Source organism: Marmota marmota, unplaced genomic scaffold (genome assembly GCF_001458135.2).
Source record: "Marmota marmota marmota unplaced genomic scaffold, marMar, whole genome shotgun sequence".
In the NCBI taxonomy this organism is placed as follows: domain Eukaryota; kingdom Metazoa; phylum Chordata; class Mammalia; order Rodentia; family Sciuridae; genus Marmota; species Marmota marmota.
In genome coordinates this window covers 4,833,931-4,852,747 of record NW_026000005.1, presented here as the reverse complement: position 1 = coordinate 4,852,747, position 18,817 = coordinate 4,833,931, and the positions used below count along the sequence as shown (strand labels likewise).

The 18,817-nt window shown below is 34.2% G+C and overlaps 1 protein-coding gene across 7 annotated transcripts in view; it reads left to right on the top strand.

Annotated features, from left to right (window-relative positions):
* Positions 1-18,279, top strand: part of Nckap1 (NCK associated protein 1) — a 110,556-nt gene extending 92,277 nt beyond the window's left edge. For 5 of the 7 annotated variants that reach the window (XM_048808130.1, XM_048808128.1, XM_048808132.1 and 2 more), the window contains 5 exons: positions 8,907-9,000; positions 11,361-11,477; positions 12,309-12,418; positions 14,399-14,488; positions 15,522-16,437. In XM_048808130.1, coding sequence (XP_048664087.1) covers positions 8,907-9,000; positions 11,361-11,477; positions 12,309-12,418; positions 14,399-14,488; positions 15,522-15,638 — 528 coding nt within the window. In that variant the 3' untranslated portion in view covers positions 15,639-16,437. Of the gene's footprint in view, positions 1-8,906; positions 9,001-9,763; positions 9,771-11,360; positions 11,478-12,308; positions 12,419-14,398; positions 14,489-15,521; positions 16,438-18,268 lie in introns of those variants that run through there. The other 2 variants (XM_048808131.1, XM_048808133.1) reach the window with 2 other exon arrangements.
* Positions 18,280-18,817: the final 538 nt, after the last annotated feature.

The window sequence follows — 18,817 nt, the reverse complement described above, 5'->3', positions numbered from 1 at the left end:
CTAAGCAGGAAGTGTGAATCAGGCGGTATAGCGATACCAGACTTTAAACTATACTACAGAGCAATAGTAACAAAAACAGCATGGTACTGGTACCAAAACAGCTGGGTAGACCAGTGGTACAGAATAGAGGACACAGACCAATCCACAAAATTACAACTACCTTATATTAGACAAAGGTGCTAAAAGCATGCAATGGAAAAAGGATATCATCTTCAACAAATGGTGTTGGGAAAACTGGAAATCCATATGCAACAAAATGAAACTGAATCCCTTTCTCTCGCCATGCACAAAAATGGATCAAGGAGCTAGGGATCAAACCAGAAACTCTGCGTCAGATAGAAGAAAATGTTGGCTCTAATCTCCATCTCGTGGGGTCGGGCTCCAAATTCCTTTTAGGACACCTATAGCACAAGAGTTAAAATCAAGAATCAACAAATGGGACATACTCAAACTAAAAATTTTTTTTCTCAGCAAGAGAAACAATAAGAGGTAAATAGGGAGCCTACATCCTGGGAACCAATTTTTTACTCCTTACACTTCAGATAGAGCCCTAATATCCAGAGTATACAAAGAACTCAAAAAATTAAATAAGAAAACAAATAACCCAATCAACAAATGGGCCAAGGACCTGAACAGACACTTCTCAGAGAAGGATATACAATTAATCAACAAATACATGAAAAAAATGCTCACCATCTCTAGCAATTGGAGAGGTTATTTTTGCATATCTTGAAGAACACTGGCTAAAAATAATAATGTCTAAACTCTTCTGTATGACACTTGAGTCTCAAATTGGTGCTTTTTAACCTTTCTGATGCTTTCACCTCTTGTTCCTTCCTTTTCATAATTCTCTTCCCTTTATTTTTTTCCCTCTTTTTATTAGTACATTGTAATTGTATATGTTGATGGCATTTGCTTTACATACTCACACATGCACACCATATAACAATATAATTTGGCCAATATCACGCCTCAGCTTTCCCCTACTCTCTGCACCTCCCACCCCTTGGTGCCTTTCCTCCACTGATCTCCCTTTGATTTGGGGGAGATATACCCCCACCTTTGTTTGAAGCTACCTCTGTAACTTCCCTTTGATTTTTAGGAGATTTACCCCCACTTTTGTTTTCAGCAACCTCTCTAGCTTCTGCATATGAGAGAAAACATGACCCTTAACCTTCTGGGTTAGACTTATTTCACTTAACTTGATGGTCTCTAGTTCCATCTATTTTCTTGCAAATGTCATCATTTCATTTTTCTTTACAGTTGAATAAAACTCCATTATGTGTATATATGCCACATTTTCTTTATCCATTCATCCACTGATGGACACCTACTGGTTCCACAGTTTTGCTGTAGTGAATTGTGTTGCTGTAAACTTGGATATGCATGTATCACTATAGTAAGATGACTTCAGTTCTTCAGGGTAGATACTGAGAAGGGGTATAGCTGGGTCATATGGTAGTTCTATGCCAGTCTTTTGAACAATCTCCACACTAATTACCATAGAGGTTGCACTAATTTACAGTCCTACCAATAGTGTAGGATTTTTTCTCCACATCCTTTCCCATATTTGTTATTGTATTCTTGATGGCTGCCATTCTGACTGGTGTGAGGTGAAATCTCAGTGTAGTTTTTATTGACATTTCTCTAATTGCTAATGATGTTGAACATATTTTTTCATGTATTTGTTGGCCATTTGTATTTCTTCTTTTGAGAAGTGTCTGTTTAATTCATTTGCCCATTTATTAATTGGGTTATTTGATTTTTTTTCTTTTTTTGGTGTAAAGTTTGTTGAGCCCTATGTATATTCTAGATATTCATCTTCTGTTAGAAGAGTAGCTAGCAAAGATTTTCTCCCATTCTTTGGGTTCTGTCTTCACATTTCTAATTGTTTCCTTTAGTATGCTCTTCTCTTTATTTACTTTTCTCTTCATATGTATACTGAAAGTTAATTATATCTGTATACATGTCACATGTATCCATTTTATCCTCTTAATGTATTCTATTTGAAAATACTGCCCTTTTCTGCCTTTTAAAATCCTGTCTTTTAAGGCCTGAATCATTTGCCATTTTCCAATGATAAAGAATTTTTTTCTTAGTGTCATCAAGGAATGGATGTTTTGTTTATGTATTGTACAGTTGAACATATTCTATTCTGCCTTGTATTTTTCCACTTATATTATACCATGTCATAAATATCTTAAGTTTCCAGCAAGCTTTCAGTAGAATTTCTGTTTTGAAAAACCAGATATTTTAAGTTTTATTGACTTACGATAAGTCTGTCTTAAAAAATTTACTCATTTATAGTGTACAATTCAGTGATTTTTAGTACAGTAACAAAATTGCAAAACAGTCACTATGATCAATTTTTGAACATTTTCGTTATCCCACAAAGAACCTCAGTACCCAGTGGCTGTTAATCCCCACTTTTCCAGGAAGTCCCCAGCCCTAGGCAATCTGTCTATAGATTTGCATTTTTGGAATGTTTCGTATAATCATACACCATATAGTCTTTTATCACTGGCTGTAATTTAGCACAATTTTTCAAGTCACTGACTGTACACAAAGTATTTTCACACCATTTATGTCTTCATATATGTACTTAGGGTAATGATGTCTAACTCATTCCATCATCATTCCTACCCCGGTATCCCCTGCCTTCCACTCCCTTCCCTTTGCCCTATCTAAAGTTTCTCCATTCCTCCCATGCTCCCCTCCCCACCATCGCCATTATGAGTCAGCATCCTCATATCAAAGAAAACATTCGGCCTTTAGTTTTTTGGGATTGGCTTACATCACTTAGCATTATGTTCTCCAACTCCATCTGTTTACCTGCAAATGTCATGACTTTATTCTCTTTTAATGCTGAGTAATGTTCCATTGTGTGTGTGTGTGTGTACGTACCAAAGTTTCCTTATCCATTCATCTACTGAAGGGCATCTAGATTGGTTTCATAATTTAGCTATTGTGAATTGTGTTGTTACAAACATTGACATGGCTCTGTTCCTTTGGTATGCTGTTTTTAAATCCTTTGAGTAAAAACTGAGGAGTGGGATAGATGGGTCAAATGGAGGTTCTATTCCAGGTTTTCCAAGGAATTTCCATACTGCTTTCTATATTGGCTGCACCAATTTTCAGTCCCACCCAGAAATGTATGAGTGTGTCTTTTTCCCCACATCCTCGCCAACCCTTACTGTTGTTTGTATTCTTGACAGCTGCCATTCTGACTGGAGTAAGATGAAATCTTAGTTTTGATTTGCATTTCTCTAATTGCTATAGATATCGAACATTTTTCCTATGTTTGTCCCTTGTTCGTATATTCTCTTCTGAGAAGTGTCTGTTCAGTTCCTTGGCCCATTTATTGATTGGGTTATTTGTTTTTTGGTGTTAAGGTTTTTGAGTGCTTTATATATTCTAGAGATCAGGCTGTATCTGATATGTTTGTGGTAAAGATTTGCTCCCATTCTGTAGGCTCTCTATTCACCTCATTGATTGTTTCTTTTGCTGAGAAGAAGCTTTTTAGTTTGAAACCATTCCATTTATTGATTCTTGGTTTTAATTCTTGCACTATAAGAGTCTTATTAAGGAAGTTCGAGCCTAATCTAACGTGTTGGATATTTGGCCCTACTTTTTCTTCTAATAGACACAGGATCTCTGGTTTTATTCCTAAGTCCTTGATCCATTTTGAGTTGAGTTTTGTGCATGGTGAGAGATAGAGGTTTAATTTCATTTTGTTACATGTGGATTTCCAGTTTTCTCAGCACCATTTATTGAAGAGGCTATCTTTTCTCCAATGTGTGTTTTTGGCGCCTTTGCCTAATATAAGATAACTGTAGTTCGGTAAATAAATTTTACTTATTTTTTCTGAATCCTCTATTTTGTACTATTGGTCTACAGGTCTATTTTGGTGCCAATACCATGCTTTTTTGTTACTATTGCTCTGTAGTATAGTTTAAGGTCTAGAATAGTAATGCCACCAGCTTCACTCTTCTTGCTAAGGATTACTTTGGCTATTCTGGGTCTCTTATTTTTCCAAATGAATTTTATGATTGCTTTTTCTATTACTATGAGCAATGTCATTGGAATTTTGATTGGGATTGCACTGAATCTGTATAGTGCTTTTGGAAGTATGATCATTTTGACAATATTAATTCTGCCTATCCAAGAACAAGGTAGATTATTTCAATCATCCAAGGTCTTCTTTAATTTCTTTCTTTAGTGTGCTGTAGTTTCATTATAGAGGTCTTTGACCTCTTTTGTTAAGTTTATTCCCAAGTATTTTATTTATTTATTTATTTATTTTTGAGGCTATTGTAAATGTGGTGGTTTTTCTCATTTCTCTTTCAGAGGATTTGTCACTGATATACAGAAATGCCTTTGATTTATGGGTATTGATTTTATATCTAGCTATTTGCTGAATTCATTTATTAATTCTAGGTGATTTCTTGTGGAATGTTTTGGGTCTTCTAGGTATAAATTATGTCGTATGCAAACAGTGATAGTTTGAGTCGTCTGATTGCTCTGGCTAGAGTTTCAAGTACTATTTTAAGTAGACATGGTGAAAGAGGGCATTCCTGTCTTATTCCAGTTTTTAAAGGGAATGCTTTCAATTTTTCTCCATTTAGAATGATGTTGGCCTGGGGCTTAGTATAGATAGCCTGTATAATGTTGAAGTATGTTCCTGATATCCCTAGTTTTTCTACTGTTTTAAACATGAATGGGTGCTGTATTTTGTCGAATGCTTTCTCTGCATCTATTCAGATGATCATATGATTTTTATCTGTGAGTCTGTTGATGTGATGAATTATATTTATTGATTTCCCATATGTTAAACCATCCTTGCATCCTTGGGATGAACTCCAATGATCATGGGGCACTATCTTTTTGATATGTTTTTGTATTCGAGTTGCCAGAATTTTATTGAGAATTTTTGCATCTATATTTATTAGAGATATTGGTCTGAAGTTTTCTTTCTTTGAAGTTTCTTTGTCTGGTTTTGGAATCAGGGTGATATTAGCCTCATAGAATGTGTTTGGAAGTGTTCTCTCTTTTTCTATTTTATGAAATAGTTTGAGAAGTATTGGTGTAAGTTCTTCTTTGAAGGTCTTATAAAACTCAGCTGTGTATCCATCCAGTCCTGGACTTTTCTTGGTTGGTAGGCTTCTGATGGTGTCCTCTATATCATTCTGATTTAGTTTGGGCATATCAAATTTGTTGATGCCTTCAATATTTTCTATTTTATTGGAATATACTTTTTAAAATAATTTCTGATTATCTTCTGTGTTTCTGTAGTGTCCGTCATAATATTTCCTTTTTCATTATGGATGTTAGTAATTTCAGTTTTCTCTCTCCTTCTCTTCATTAGCATGGCTGATGGTTTATCATTTTTATTTATTTTTTCAAAGAACCAACTTTTTGTATTGTCAATTTTTTCAGTTGTTTCATCTTCTACTGCTTTTGCAGTTGATTTGTTCTTCTAGGGCTTTGATATGTAATGTTAGATTATTTATTTGTTTACTTTTTCTTCTTTGAAGAAATGAACTTCCTGCAATGAACTTTCCTGTTAGAACTGCCTTCATAGTGTCCCAGAGATTACGATATGTTGTATCAGTGTTCTCATTTACCTCTAAGAATTTTTTAATCTCCTCCTTAATGTCTTTTGCAACCCATTGTTCATTCACTCTCATTATTTAGTCTCCAGGTATTAGAGTATCTTTTATTTTTTATTTTATCATTGATTTCTAATTTCATTCTGTTGTAGTCCGATAGAATACAGGGTAGTATCTCTACTTTTTTGTGTTTACTAAGATTTGCTTTGTGGCATAATATATGGTCTATTTTAGAGAAGGATCCATGTGCTACTGAGAAGAAACTGTATTCACTCATTGATGGATAATATATATAGGTCAGTTACGTCTAAGTTGTTGATTATATTATTTAGTTCTATAGTTTCTTTCTTTAGCTTTTGTTTGGATGATCTATCCAGTGATGAAAGAGGTTTGTTATTATTGTGCTATGCTCTATTTGACTCTTGAATTTGAAAAGAGTTTTATTGATGAATGTAGATGCTCCATTGTTTGGGGCATATATATTTATAACTGTTATGTCTTATTGATGTATGGTTCCCTTCAGCAGTATGAAATGTCCATCTTTATCTCTTTTGATTTAGTTTGGTCAAAGACTACTTTATTTGATATGAGGATGGAAACCTCTGCTTGTTTACGTAGACCATGTGAATATTATATTTTATCCCAACCTTTTGCCTTCAGTCTGTGGGCATCTTTTCCTATGAAATGAGTTCTCTTGAAGGCAGCATATTGTTTTTTTTTTTTAATCCAATCTACCAGCCTGTGTCTTTTGATTGGTGAGTTTAGGTCATTAACAATTAGGGTTATTATTGAGACATGATTTGTATTACTGGTTCTTTTGTTTAGTTTTTGATATTTAGCTTGACTTGGTTTCTCCTTTGGTTGGCTTTTCCATTATTGTAGTTCTTCCCTTTGCAAATTTTCATTGTTGTTTTTCATTTCCTCTTTGTGGAATATTTTGCCAAGAATATTTTGTTGTGCAGGCTTTCTTGCTGTAAATTCTTTTGGCTTTTGTTCATCATGGAAGGTTTTTATTTCATTGTCAAATTTGAAGCTTAATTTGCTAGATAGAGGATTCTTGGTTGGCATCCATTATCTTTTAGAGCTTGGTATAAGTTGTTCCACAATCTCATGGCTTTGAGAATCTGGGTTGAAATTTTGCTGAGATCCAAATTGGTCTTCCCTTATAGGTAATCTGATTTTTCTCTCTTGCAGCCTTTAAAATTCTATCATTATTCTGTATGCTAGGCATTTCATTATAATTTCTCTTGTAATTTTGTACATTTGGTGTCCTATAGGCCTCTTGTATTTGATTTTCCAATTCATTCTTCATGCTTGGGAAATTTTCTGGTATTATTTCATTGAAGAGATTGTGAAGAGATTTGGTCTTTTAGTGGTATCCCATAATTCTTTGATATTCTTTCTGTTCATGATTTCTTAACATCTTCACTGTGAGGACAACTTTATTTTCAAGATTGTATCTTTTGTCTTTGTCTGAGGTCCTGTCTTCCAAGTGATCTAGTCTGTTGGTGGTACTACCTGTTGAGTTTTTTTAACTGGCTTATTGTTTCTTTCATTTCAAGGATTTCTGTTTTTTTTTTTCCTCATTATCTCTAGTTCTTTCTTGAAGTAATCTCTTGCAACTCTTTGTTGGTGTGATCAATGGTCGCCTGATTTTTCTCTTATCTCTTTGTTGGAATGTTCAATTTTTGCCTGTATCTGCTCACTTAGGTTGTTCTTTAATTCCCAAATCATTTTAGTTATGTATATTCTGAACTCCTTCGCTGACATTTCACCTACTGCACTATCTATGGATTCTATTGTTGTAGTATCTTGGTTTGTTTGGAGCACTTTCCTCCCTTGTTTTTTCATGATGTCTGTGTGTTTTCCTCTCTTGCAGTGTAGATCCAAGTTATGACAGCTTTTGCCCTATTGTCTTATAAAGTGTCCCTATAGGTTACCAATACCTCATTTTTAAGGGGGAGATCAATATTATAGCACTCAGTGTACCCAATGTGCAGCCATATATCAGTTAGCTTTTATTTTTACATTCATAGTCTTGTCACTATCATCAGAAATGATGAGATCGATTATCTTCTACCATAGAGTCAATAGGTTTGTGTAATGGTTTACAGTTTCTAATGGTAGAAGGGAGCCTGGGGGCTTGGCTGAGATGTTTATGAGGTAGAATGTGAAAATATGGAGATATTAGATGATTTGACTAGTGAGAGGGTAATCATGAGAAGTTGGCTGTTAGTAGGAGAAACAAGAAATAGGCAACCCCATTCAAGACTCCCTGTTACCTTAGCAATAGAATAACTGTTAGCACTCCTAGTAGAGAAACCTCTGGTGCAGCCAGATCCATGGGGACCTTGGTGATGTCTTACCAGGTCCTTATTGTTGTCCCTTGATAGAAGTAGCGATATCCCAGTTTCGTGGTGGTGGCAGCCTCAAGCCTCTATGTATCCTGATGTTGGGCTGTGGACCCACGCTTTGGTGAATCAGGAATCCCAGCACAGGGTGACTCTCCATATGATGTGCTGGGGTAGGTGTCTCTATGTGCAGCAGTGTGGCGGGTGAGCTGGGCCTCTCTCTGGATATACGGATCTCGGTGTGGCAAAGCAGGCGGGCTCTCCCCTAGTATTATTTTTTTTTAATCCCCAGAACTTTTTTCATTATTATTTATTTATTTTTTTGTGGTGCTGAGGATTGAACCCAGGGTCGCACATGCTAGACAAGCACTCTACCGCCAAGCCACAACCCCAGCCCCCCTAGTATTACTTTTGACTTGATATTTTATATATCTTTTTTTTTTTAAGAGAGAGAGAGAGAGAGAGAGAGAGAGAGAGAATTTTTTAATATTTAGTTTTTAGTGTTTGGTGGACACAACATCTTTATTTTTATGTGGTGCTGAAGATCGAACCCAGCATGAGGATCGCATGCCAGGCGAGCACGCTACTACTTGAGCCACATTCCCAGTCCTTATATCTCTTTTGACTTAGTATTTTATAATTATGCTTCTGAGAAAAATAGTAACTTTAGAATGACTCTGCTGAAATTTGCCACAGAAAATATACAAGTTTTGTTTGGCCTAACAGAGGAGGTGATAGCCAGCAGTGAATCAAAGTAATAAAGCAATTGTTCAGTATAGGCTAATTACGGTATAGCTATAGTTTCTGCTTATGCCAAGTTTCAGAAATTCTCTTGTATTCTTAATAAGCAGACTCTGATTTGAACAGTAAATTTTTTCTTACTAGAGTGAACTCTCAGAAATTTCTTAACATATTTCTTATTCTGTAATTCTTGTATTTTTGTCAGGTTGCAATGAATGTGTATGAATTATCATCAGCTGCTGGATTACCTTGTGAGATTGATCCTGCCTTGGTTGTAGCTCTGTCCTCACAAAAATCAGGTAAAATGCATTAGTACACATGTAGTTTAAATTATCCAGGCAACATAGATATTTAGGTGTGATAGTTATCCATTTATTCAAATATTTGCTTTATGTTCAAACTGTGTTTATAATTTTTGGTGTTGGTACTATATCAGTAGAAAAAAAGACAAAAGATCCCTGCCATATGGAGTTTATACAGTAGCATAGTTTTCACGTAGATGATCTCTTAACTATAGGACTGGATGAGGTTACTAAAGTGGCTTAGTGTATATATATGCAGCAGTGGAGAGGATCAAAGTGTGAATTGAGTCTTTCCTTCAGAGCTCCAGGAAAAGAGGAAGAGCCACCAAAAAACCAACAGAGAAGAAAGTATCAGTGAATTTGAAGAACACTAGAGAAGAGCATCTTTCCAGAAAGAATGATTAACTATGTAGAGTTAAAGAGTTATGCTGACAAGATCAATGTCAATCGAGTTTTAGGGGCAAAAGACAAACTAGAGAGCCCTTAATGATGAATAAGAGGAAAGGAATTTAGAATAAGTTGTTTTATAGTAAGTATAAAGCAACTCAAATAGTTTTTTTGTAAAGGGAAACAAAATTATAGTAGCTATAGACAGGAGAAAAATCAATGGAAGGCTGCATGTGCGCGTGCTGCTGGGGATCAGACTCAGGGCCTCCCACATGTTAAGCAAGTGTTCTAGTTCTGAGCTGTATCCTCAGCCCATGAGAAGGATTTTTTTTTTAAGATAGAAAAGGTAACAGTTTTTGTATGCTGGTGGGAGACGGTCGGTCCATTTGATAGCAAAAAATTGGTGTCTAGAAAATGGTGTGCAATTTTAATTGGACTAGAGTTATTTACCATAAAGAATTTGTGCATCATTAAATAATGTTAAACATTTCAAATAACTTTAAGGCAAGCCTTTTGATATGTAGTACCCAGAAGCTCTGATGACTCTGGATTTGTCTACAATTTAAATAGCATTTCTTCTGTTTCTGGTACTGAAATGCTTTCCCCCAACCCTTTGAGGCAGTAGTAGTATGGTGTTTTGTTAGGTTTATCAGTTCCTTTCTCATTTAATGATTTTTTTTGTTTCTTCATTCATATAGTATGTTAATTATAATCATGTGGGTAATTATTACTTGATTTGCTATAGCTATTTTTTTAAATAATCAAGTTTTTGCAAACATTGTAGCTTTTTTCTTGTGTTCAATTCTTTATTATATGTGATGGTAAATAGTAGGGTCCTGGAAGTTCTCAGGTATCTGATAAGAGGCCAAATGTCTATGTAACTCAACAATTTGAGTATATGTTACAATAAATATTTTATAGAAAGTTACTATCTTAAAAGATTTGAGGTAGTTACAGATATCTTCATTCATGGTGGTTCCTTCTGTCTTCTGAAGTAGAGACTAGAAATCCAGTTTACTTTCCATATATATCTTTTTTTTAGTTGTGGATGAGCCCTTATTTTTATTTTTTTTTTATGTGGTACTGAGAATCGAACCCATGCCTCACACATGCTAGGCAAGTGCTCTACCATTGAGCCAAACCTCAGCTCCATGTATATATCTTTTAAATAGTAAATTTCAAATCATAGTCATATTTACTTCAGGAAAAATCAAGGATTTTGGGGGTGATTATAATAATTTATGAGGTAAATTTTCTAAATTGTAGTATATTATATAGAATTATAGTAATTTATCATCAGTTTTCATTTGGGAGATTTTAGGGTTCAGTTATTCTAACTAAATAAAATTTTAAAAATAAAATCTTGCCTTAACTGTTTCATTAAAAGTCCCCCAAAATAATGCCTGAGTAGGGCTGGGGCTTTAGCTCAGTGGTAGAGCGCTTGCCTTGCATGCGTGAGACCCTGGGTTTGATCCCCAGCACCACATAAAAATAAACAAATAAAGATATTGTGTAAAAATATCAGCTACTCAGGCATATACATATATATATATATATATATGTGTATATGCCTGAGTAGCTGATAAGAGCCAGTGGTAATAAATATTTTTAAAATATTTTTATTATTAGTGTAATATTGGGGGTTCATTTTGATATAATCATACATTCAGAGAATATAATTTGTTCCTATTTAGTTCCTACTACTTCCTCTTTCTGTTCCTTCCTCACTCCCTATTCCCCTTCCTCTACTTTACTGGTCTTCTTTCTATTTTTTCTGTATTTTTTATAACAAAATTGTGACCAGGTTTAAAGAGTTCTGTTAAAATACTTTATTTTTTTTAGTAAAATAGTCAATTTTAAAATAATTTTCTAAATAAATATAAATTTTTACATTTAAAAAGTTTAAATTATCAACTCTTAACTAATCTTGAAGAAATTGCTTGATTTTATTCTTAATTTTTCTCCAATAGAAAACATTAGTCCAGAAGAAGAATATAAAATTGCCTGCCTCCTCATGGTCTTTGTAGCAGTTTCTTTGCCAACACTAGCTAGTAACGTAATGTCTCAGTACAGCCCTGCTATAGAAGGTAATCATGGTTTAAAATTGTTTGGGCAATGAAAAAAATCATTGGTTTTGGTATAGTAGCTATTTTTCTCTTCAGGTAATTGATGCTCCTTTATATGACTTAAGTTCTGCCACTTAACTAGCTATGTAACGTGGGGTGGTGTATGTCTTTTTTGAAGCCCTAGTTTCTGATATCTAAAATGTATGTAAGTGAGTTCACACATGGCTGAACGTGTGCATGTTAGAGTATGGTGAGAGAGTATCTAGATCATAGGATTATTTTAAAGATTGAATGATAAAATTATTGTAAAGGATCTTATCGTCTTATGTTTCAGTGATAGTAGTATAAAGCCAATGCATGATTTCATTTAAGGATTTTTTTAAAGTGTATGTATGTTTAATATAATACAGACCTGAACATTTTTTGTTACCTTGCTATATTACCTTTTTTTTTTTTTTTTTGGCACTGGGAATTGAACTCAGGGGTGCTTAACCATTGAGCCACATCCCCATCCCTTTTTTATATTTTATTTAGAGACAGGGTCTCACTGATTTACAAGTGCCTTGCTAAGTTACTGAGGATAGTTTTGAATTCGCAATCCTCCTATCTCAGCCTCCTAAGTCGCTGGAATTACAGGCGTGCACCACCACACCCAGTGATATATTACTTTTAAAAACACTAGTCTTTATGAAAGTAAAAAGAGAACAAATCAGTTTGTGCCCCAACTCTTTTAATCATTATTTATTTATAGAGATTGTGAAGTCATCAAAGACTTGCCTTCTATTTCTTGATAGTTGAGGGTTACACAGATATTTTGGGATCAACATAACCTTATTTGTACTTTTCTAAAAGGGCACTGCAACAACATACATTGCTTGGCTAAAGCCATCAACCAGATCGCAGCAGCTTTATTTACAATTCACAAAGGAAGCATTGAAGACCGTCTTAAAGAATTTCTGGCGGTATGTATAATCAGAAAACAAAACTCATAAAGAAAACTAAAAATTATAAGTGTGAGATGTAATAGAGTAAATTCTCTCTCTGTCTCTGTCTCTCTCTATCTCTCTTTCTCTGACATTTTATTGAGCACCCTTTAATGGCATATTTTCACATTCTTTTCTCAAGTATATAAAGTACGTTTTCCTTTTAGTGTTTATTGGGTGTTTTATTTTGGAGGGAGGAACATGTGAAAACAAGGCATTAAAATCAAGGAACAGTCACTCCATAAGTTCTTCATATAGTTTCTGGTTTTCATCCATTGCAACTTTGATGAACGTTAGTGCATTAGCAATAGTGAATGATTCCCACCACTGTATTATGTCCAGATTAGATCTGTATCAATTGCTGATTGAACGCAGTCAAATACCAAGTGGGTGTATGTGGCCTTGACAAATTGAACAATGCATGGACAAGGGACTGATGTAGAGATTGTATTTGGAGGTAAAAATACAGCCTCTGCGTTTTCATTTTCATAGTGGACAGATTCTGGAGTGCTAGACCTGTTAATAGACTTTAGGATTCCAACTGTTCTTCCTCTTCCACATATTTTTTCACTTCTGAGATGAAGCATTGGAAGAACCATTCCATAAACAAGCAATTGGTACCTGTACTATTTCTGATTATGTTGTTAGAACATGGGTAGATGATTTTTATTTTTTGAGAACTCTTAGGTTCTTCACCCTGTACCTGTGTGATTGGCTGTATCATAGTCCCTGCAGGGTTGATACATAGTATCAGAGTTAATCTGTCCTTTAAATTCTATTTGGCATCTTCTTCTAGAAGAGCCTGGTTTCGTCACAATTGAAGACTTGGAGAAGGTATCCTTTCTCCTTCATCAATATCTTTGACTCTACTGAAAATGTAGCAGCAGTTTAGCAAATGCAGCCTCTCCAGTAATTATTATAGTTTTCAAACCAAACCTGTTTGTGAATCTCTGCAATCATCCCTTATTTGGAATAAATGGCGTGGAGACATTCATTTTAGGGAATCCTTTGCTGAAAAGTCTTTATATATAGTTTTAGTTCTTTCTTGCACATGTTGCCATAATTTGGAATACCTTTTCTGTTTGTGTCCTCTATCCCAAATTCAATGCCTTTCTCATCTTAAGCAAGCACTTGATATGTAGTGTGGCTATAACCTTACTATTTTGAGATGTGACAGCAAACTAGCACAAATTTCTTCTTCCTACATAATTTTAAGATAGAAGATTTGTTCTTACTGTAAATCTTAGCAGTCTTAGCATATGACTTTTTTCTTTCTCTAAGTTGACAGCTTTGACCTTTTTACTTACAGGAAGCAGTTAATTGCTTTTCTTTGGCCTATCCAAACTGTGAACATCACTGCTATTGTGCGTTGGGGCTATTACACAGTAAATTAAGGGTTATTGGAACACAAATATTACATTAGTGCCACAGTCAATCTGATAACTAAGACAGTTAACTGAATGGCTGTTGGGTAGGTGGTATATACAGTTTGGATATGCTGGACAAAGGGATGATTCATCTCCCTGGCTGTATGGAAGGGTATGGTATGAGATTTAATCACACTGCTTAGAATGGCATGGAATCTAAAACTTAGGAAACATTTATTTCTGTAATTTTCCAGTTCGTATTTTCTGACCCTGAAAAGTGAAACCAGGAGTGGGGGTGGTGGTGGTGGTGGTGGTAGAGAAACCACTGAATATTTAATACAGGTACTGGTAAGAGAGAAAATAATGTGAATCATTTTGAAAAGTGTGTTTTCAAGATCAGTAAGAATATTTGATTACATTTATACCTTAATAGCTCTCTAAATTATTGCTTGAATGAAGATATCTAAGTTTATCATTACTTTATATGTAGTACTGAATGATTGAAATGTGTTGGAAGGTGAAGCATACTGAAAATAAATTAGTAACTGATGAACATTTTGTTAAAAACTCAATATGTACATGTACTTTTAAGCTTGCATCCTCCAGTCTACTGAAAATTGGCCAGGAAACAGATAAAACTACAACAAGAAACAGGGAATCTGTTTATTTACTGTTAGATATGGTAAGTTTTATTTTAATTTTCATTAATAATGAAAGTCATTTGAATGTCTTTTTCTTGGTGCTGAATTATTATGTTTTGCTTTTATTGGTGGATTATAGTATGTAATAGCTGGGTTCATTTTTACATAATCATGTATGCATGGAATTTAATTTACCCCATTTCAATCCCCATCTGAATGTCTTCATTTCTTGTATTCGCTCAACCCAAGCCATATTACTTTGTAGAAATTGCTGAAAAGACTGGCATCACTCATTTTATCATTAAGCTAATATCAGAAAATAGTAAAATCAAAGTTAGCATTAACTAAGAGGGTATTCTTTTATGAAGGGCTTTTCAACATGTTGGGAAATACTTGGGCCTTATTTTTTCCCAGTTTATGAGTTTCAGTTCTCTTCTCAGTTCTCTTCCAGTTTACTGATTTTTCTCCATTCTGACTATTTTGCCCATCTACTGTAGTTTCCTATAATTCTCTCTGCCTTGTCAGTTCCTTCCTTGCAGTGTCTCTGATCCAGCTATGCTTGTTTCTCCTGCCTGGCTCTTCCTTTACTTAAGAGTCATTTACTTTACCTGCAGAGTTCTGTGTCTGTCTTAAAGACTTAACATACCCCACAGTTGAAATCTTTTTCCAGGTAGTCTTTCCAGGTAATCTTACTCGGGCATACATTAATCTTTCTGCTCTTTTGAACTCTTAATATTTATAGCTTCTCACTTAATTATAGTTGGTCTTAGGTTTGATTTTGATTTCTAATTTAGTCTTGAGTCTCTAGTTAAACTTAATGGTATGGACCATATTTTTATATTCTTTTTTATGTCTAGTATATTGTTGAAGACAATGAAAATGCTCAATATTTTTCTACTGATTGATTTCATTGGAAATTAGCATTTTAAAACATTTTGATAGAATTCACTATGACACATTTACATTGTAGATTTTAAAGTAAAGGGAAAATAATTTGTGTTTATTTCTAATGAGAGCAGTAAATGTTCCTATTGCGAATAACCTGAATTTTGTTGCATTTTTGGAATTTTTCAGATTGTACAGGAATCACCATTCCTAACAATGGATCTTTTGGAATCTTGTTTTCCTTATGTGTTGCTGAGAAATGCATACCATGCTGTCTACAAACAAAGTGTTACATCTTCTGCGTAAAATATCTACTTATTCAAGTCAAGCACGCATTTTTGTTGCCTCGGTTTTATCTGTAAACTGTGGAACTATTTTACCTTAAGGCCTGAAAAACAGTTTTGTGGATTATAAACTGCTTTCATACGGTTGTATTTTCTGATCATCGGTTTCTTAATATAATTGTACTACAGTAGGTTAATTTAGTTTGCACATTACTGAATTCACTGAAATTATTCCTATAATTTTAGAGTATCATTTGTTTGAAAGACATACATTATCTATATGTTTTTGATATTTGATAATGGGAAAAAAACCTTTGCTTGTTTATTTCTGAAAAAAATTGTATTTAGTGATTATTTTAGATAGTGATATTATAGCATTCATCTGTGTGTAAATTATTTCATATAGGGAAGAGTTCTGATCTGTACCTATGTTCTTATTGAAAACAAAATTGGATGTGCATTTCTGTGATGTTATGAATACATTTCTACTTTATTTTGAAACAATTGCCAAACTAAATACTCTAACACTGTATAACATTGAAAATGTTAAAGAACTGCTTAGTGTTAGAAGCAGGTCATGTCCCAAAATTCTAAAACAGCAGCATATGTTGTTGCTTGTATAAAGCCTAGTGATAATTTTAGAATAATTTCATGGTGCCCTGTTGGCATTAGCACTACCATTGTATCCTGCTGTATAATAAACAATCTTAGACATTTATCAACTATTGATACAAATGTTAGTCCCTAACCACTTTTTATATGTTTTAAATTTTTGAAATTCAAGTGTACCTGCCATAACATAAAATAAACAATAGACTGTATCACAGTTTGAATGATTTCTTTAATTAAGATCTTTGGAAATTTATCCCACAATGTGAAAGTTCCAGTGTAAACTTAGGAGAATCTGAAGTATAGCATTTGATACCAAGTCAGCTATTAAAAGTCGTTTTTTTGTTTTGTTTGCATTGCTAGGGATTGAACATAGGGCCTTGCACATGCTAGAAAAGCATTCTACCTCTGAGTTGCATACCCAGCCCTTTGTTTAAATGTTTTGAAAAATATTCCATTGGAAAAAATATTTCAATTAGAAAATAAAATTACATGACATTATTTTAAAGTGAAGAACTAAAAGAAAATTTGTGTGCCATTAGCTCGCTAATTATATCTGTTAACAAATGGAGTTATTTAAAAGAATAGGGGGACATTGAATGATTATGGAACTAGTGTGAATGTTGTTCAGAACTGTAACATCAGTGAATAATGAATGGGAAATACATAAAGGGCCTTTTGCTTGGTGGTTGGCACATAGAGCAAAGCAACTCATTTAGTTTGAAAACTCACCAGATGTTTTGCTCTTTGATTGGCATTGTAAAGGCTGTTACTCAACATCTTTGTGTCTGGATATCATAAAGAGCTGTTGTTCACAGCTTCCTGTGTATATACTAGTAGCTTGTGTGGAGATAAAAGAAAGCTGATGTGAACTCAGAATGTTTCTAACTGAGTGGAATGAAATTACTGTGCCATAAGATTATCATACTGTGATTTTTTGTACAATTTATTCAGTTTATATTTAAGGCAGGGAATGGTTGTCACTGTTGAAAAATTTTAGTAGTTCCCATGGGATTTTTTGAAAAGAAATTTTAAAAAGAAATAGTTTCAGACTTAAAGTAGTCTCAACTGTTCACTGTGTAGTCAGGCTAAGATTTAATGCAGTTGACTTCAAAATATTAGAGAGGCAATAATTTTGTTGGCAATGCTATCTTGAGAAGTAAAATAGGTATTTGAATATGTGTACTTTGGAATATCTGCAAGAGAATAAGGTTACAAAATAGGCATTTTCTGCCACTGTTAATAACAAGAAAAGATCATGCTTTCATAGTCATCTGAAGTTTCTCTTTTCCAAAATTTCTTTCTCATATACACAAACATCCTTAATGACTTATATTTTATTTGATTACCCCACCCCCCATGGGGTTGGAGGCCCAAAGGCAACTTGGAGGCAAAAGTTAAAAATAAATTGGTAACTATTATTTTTCATGTCTTGTTTTACCCTTTGTTATTTTCCTTTAAACTTACACTTTTTCCATTGTTTTCTCTATAGTAATATGATCATACCATAATACTGACCTGTAATCTGCTTATTTCACTCAAAAATAGAAATTTTTTGATATTCTTTTTAGTGCCTTCATATATACCATGACTAATTTAAAAATTTTTATTTGGATGAACATGTAGACAATTTCTTGTTTTTCATTATTATAAGTATCTTGTATCTATATCTTGGTGAACTTGACCTGTTATTTCCTTAGGAAATTTCTGAGAAGTCAAATTGCTTGCTTTTTACCACTTTTCCATTCATTCACTAAGCAAATGATAAATATTTAGCAAATAGTTTTGGATGCTTGGATATAATGGTGAGCAAAATAGTTTCCCTTTTCACCTTTCCCAATTGCATTTTAGTGCTGGTGGACAGTAAAGGGAGCAGCCTTCTGCTGATGATAGCAAAGTGTCTATGATGATATGCTGGGAGGCAGTAAGGGAATCTGTGGGGGCACTACTGTAGAAAGTGTCATCAGAAAGACCTGAAGAGGACATGCTTAAACTAATACATGAAGGATCAGCATGAACCAGAACTGGACAGAGGCTGAGCAGTGTAGGTAAAGGCCCAGAAGGCAAGCACAAACTTGACATGTATGAGAAGTTAGTGAACAGTGTACCTGTTAATATCTCTGGCACAAGGAGTGGTCAGGGACTTTCTATTAGCCTCCCATTTGGCTGACCAGCTCTTTTACTTTCCCAGTCAGCCTTCTTTCTTTCCTTGCTTGTTTAATCAGTTCACATCCAGTCTAACTCTGGTTGGTTAATAAAAAAATAAATAAATGAATATGAATTCACTGATATGCTGTGGCATTAATCTGAAAATGGTAAAGTCTGTTGTATACTATGAGGTCTTCTGAACCAAGCTGAAATTTTGCCAGTGAACTGTTACCTACTAGTTAATGTAGTATGTAATCATGTTCATTCTATTATAATGACTTGTTTAGGTGAGATTTCAGCTACCTATTTGTAAGATTTTTGTGAATAATCCTTAAAGTAGTAACTCCTTACATCTTTCTTTGATTACTTCTTTATAGTTACTTGAAATGACAGCATAAACCCTCAATTCATTGGATGGCATTAGCCTGCATTTCTAAATAGACA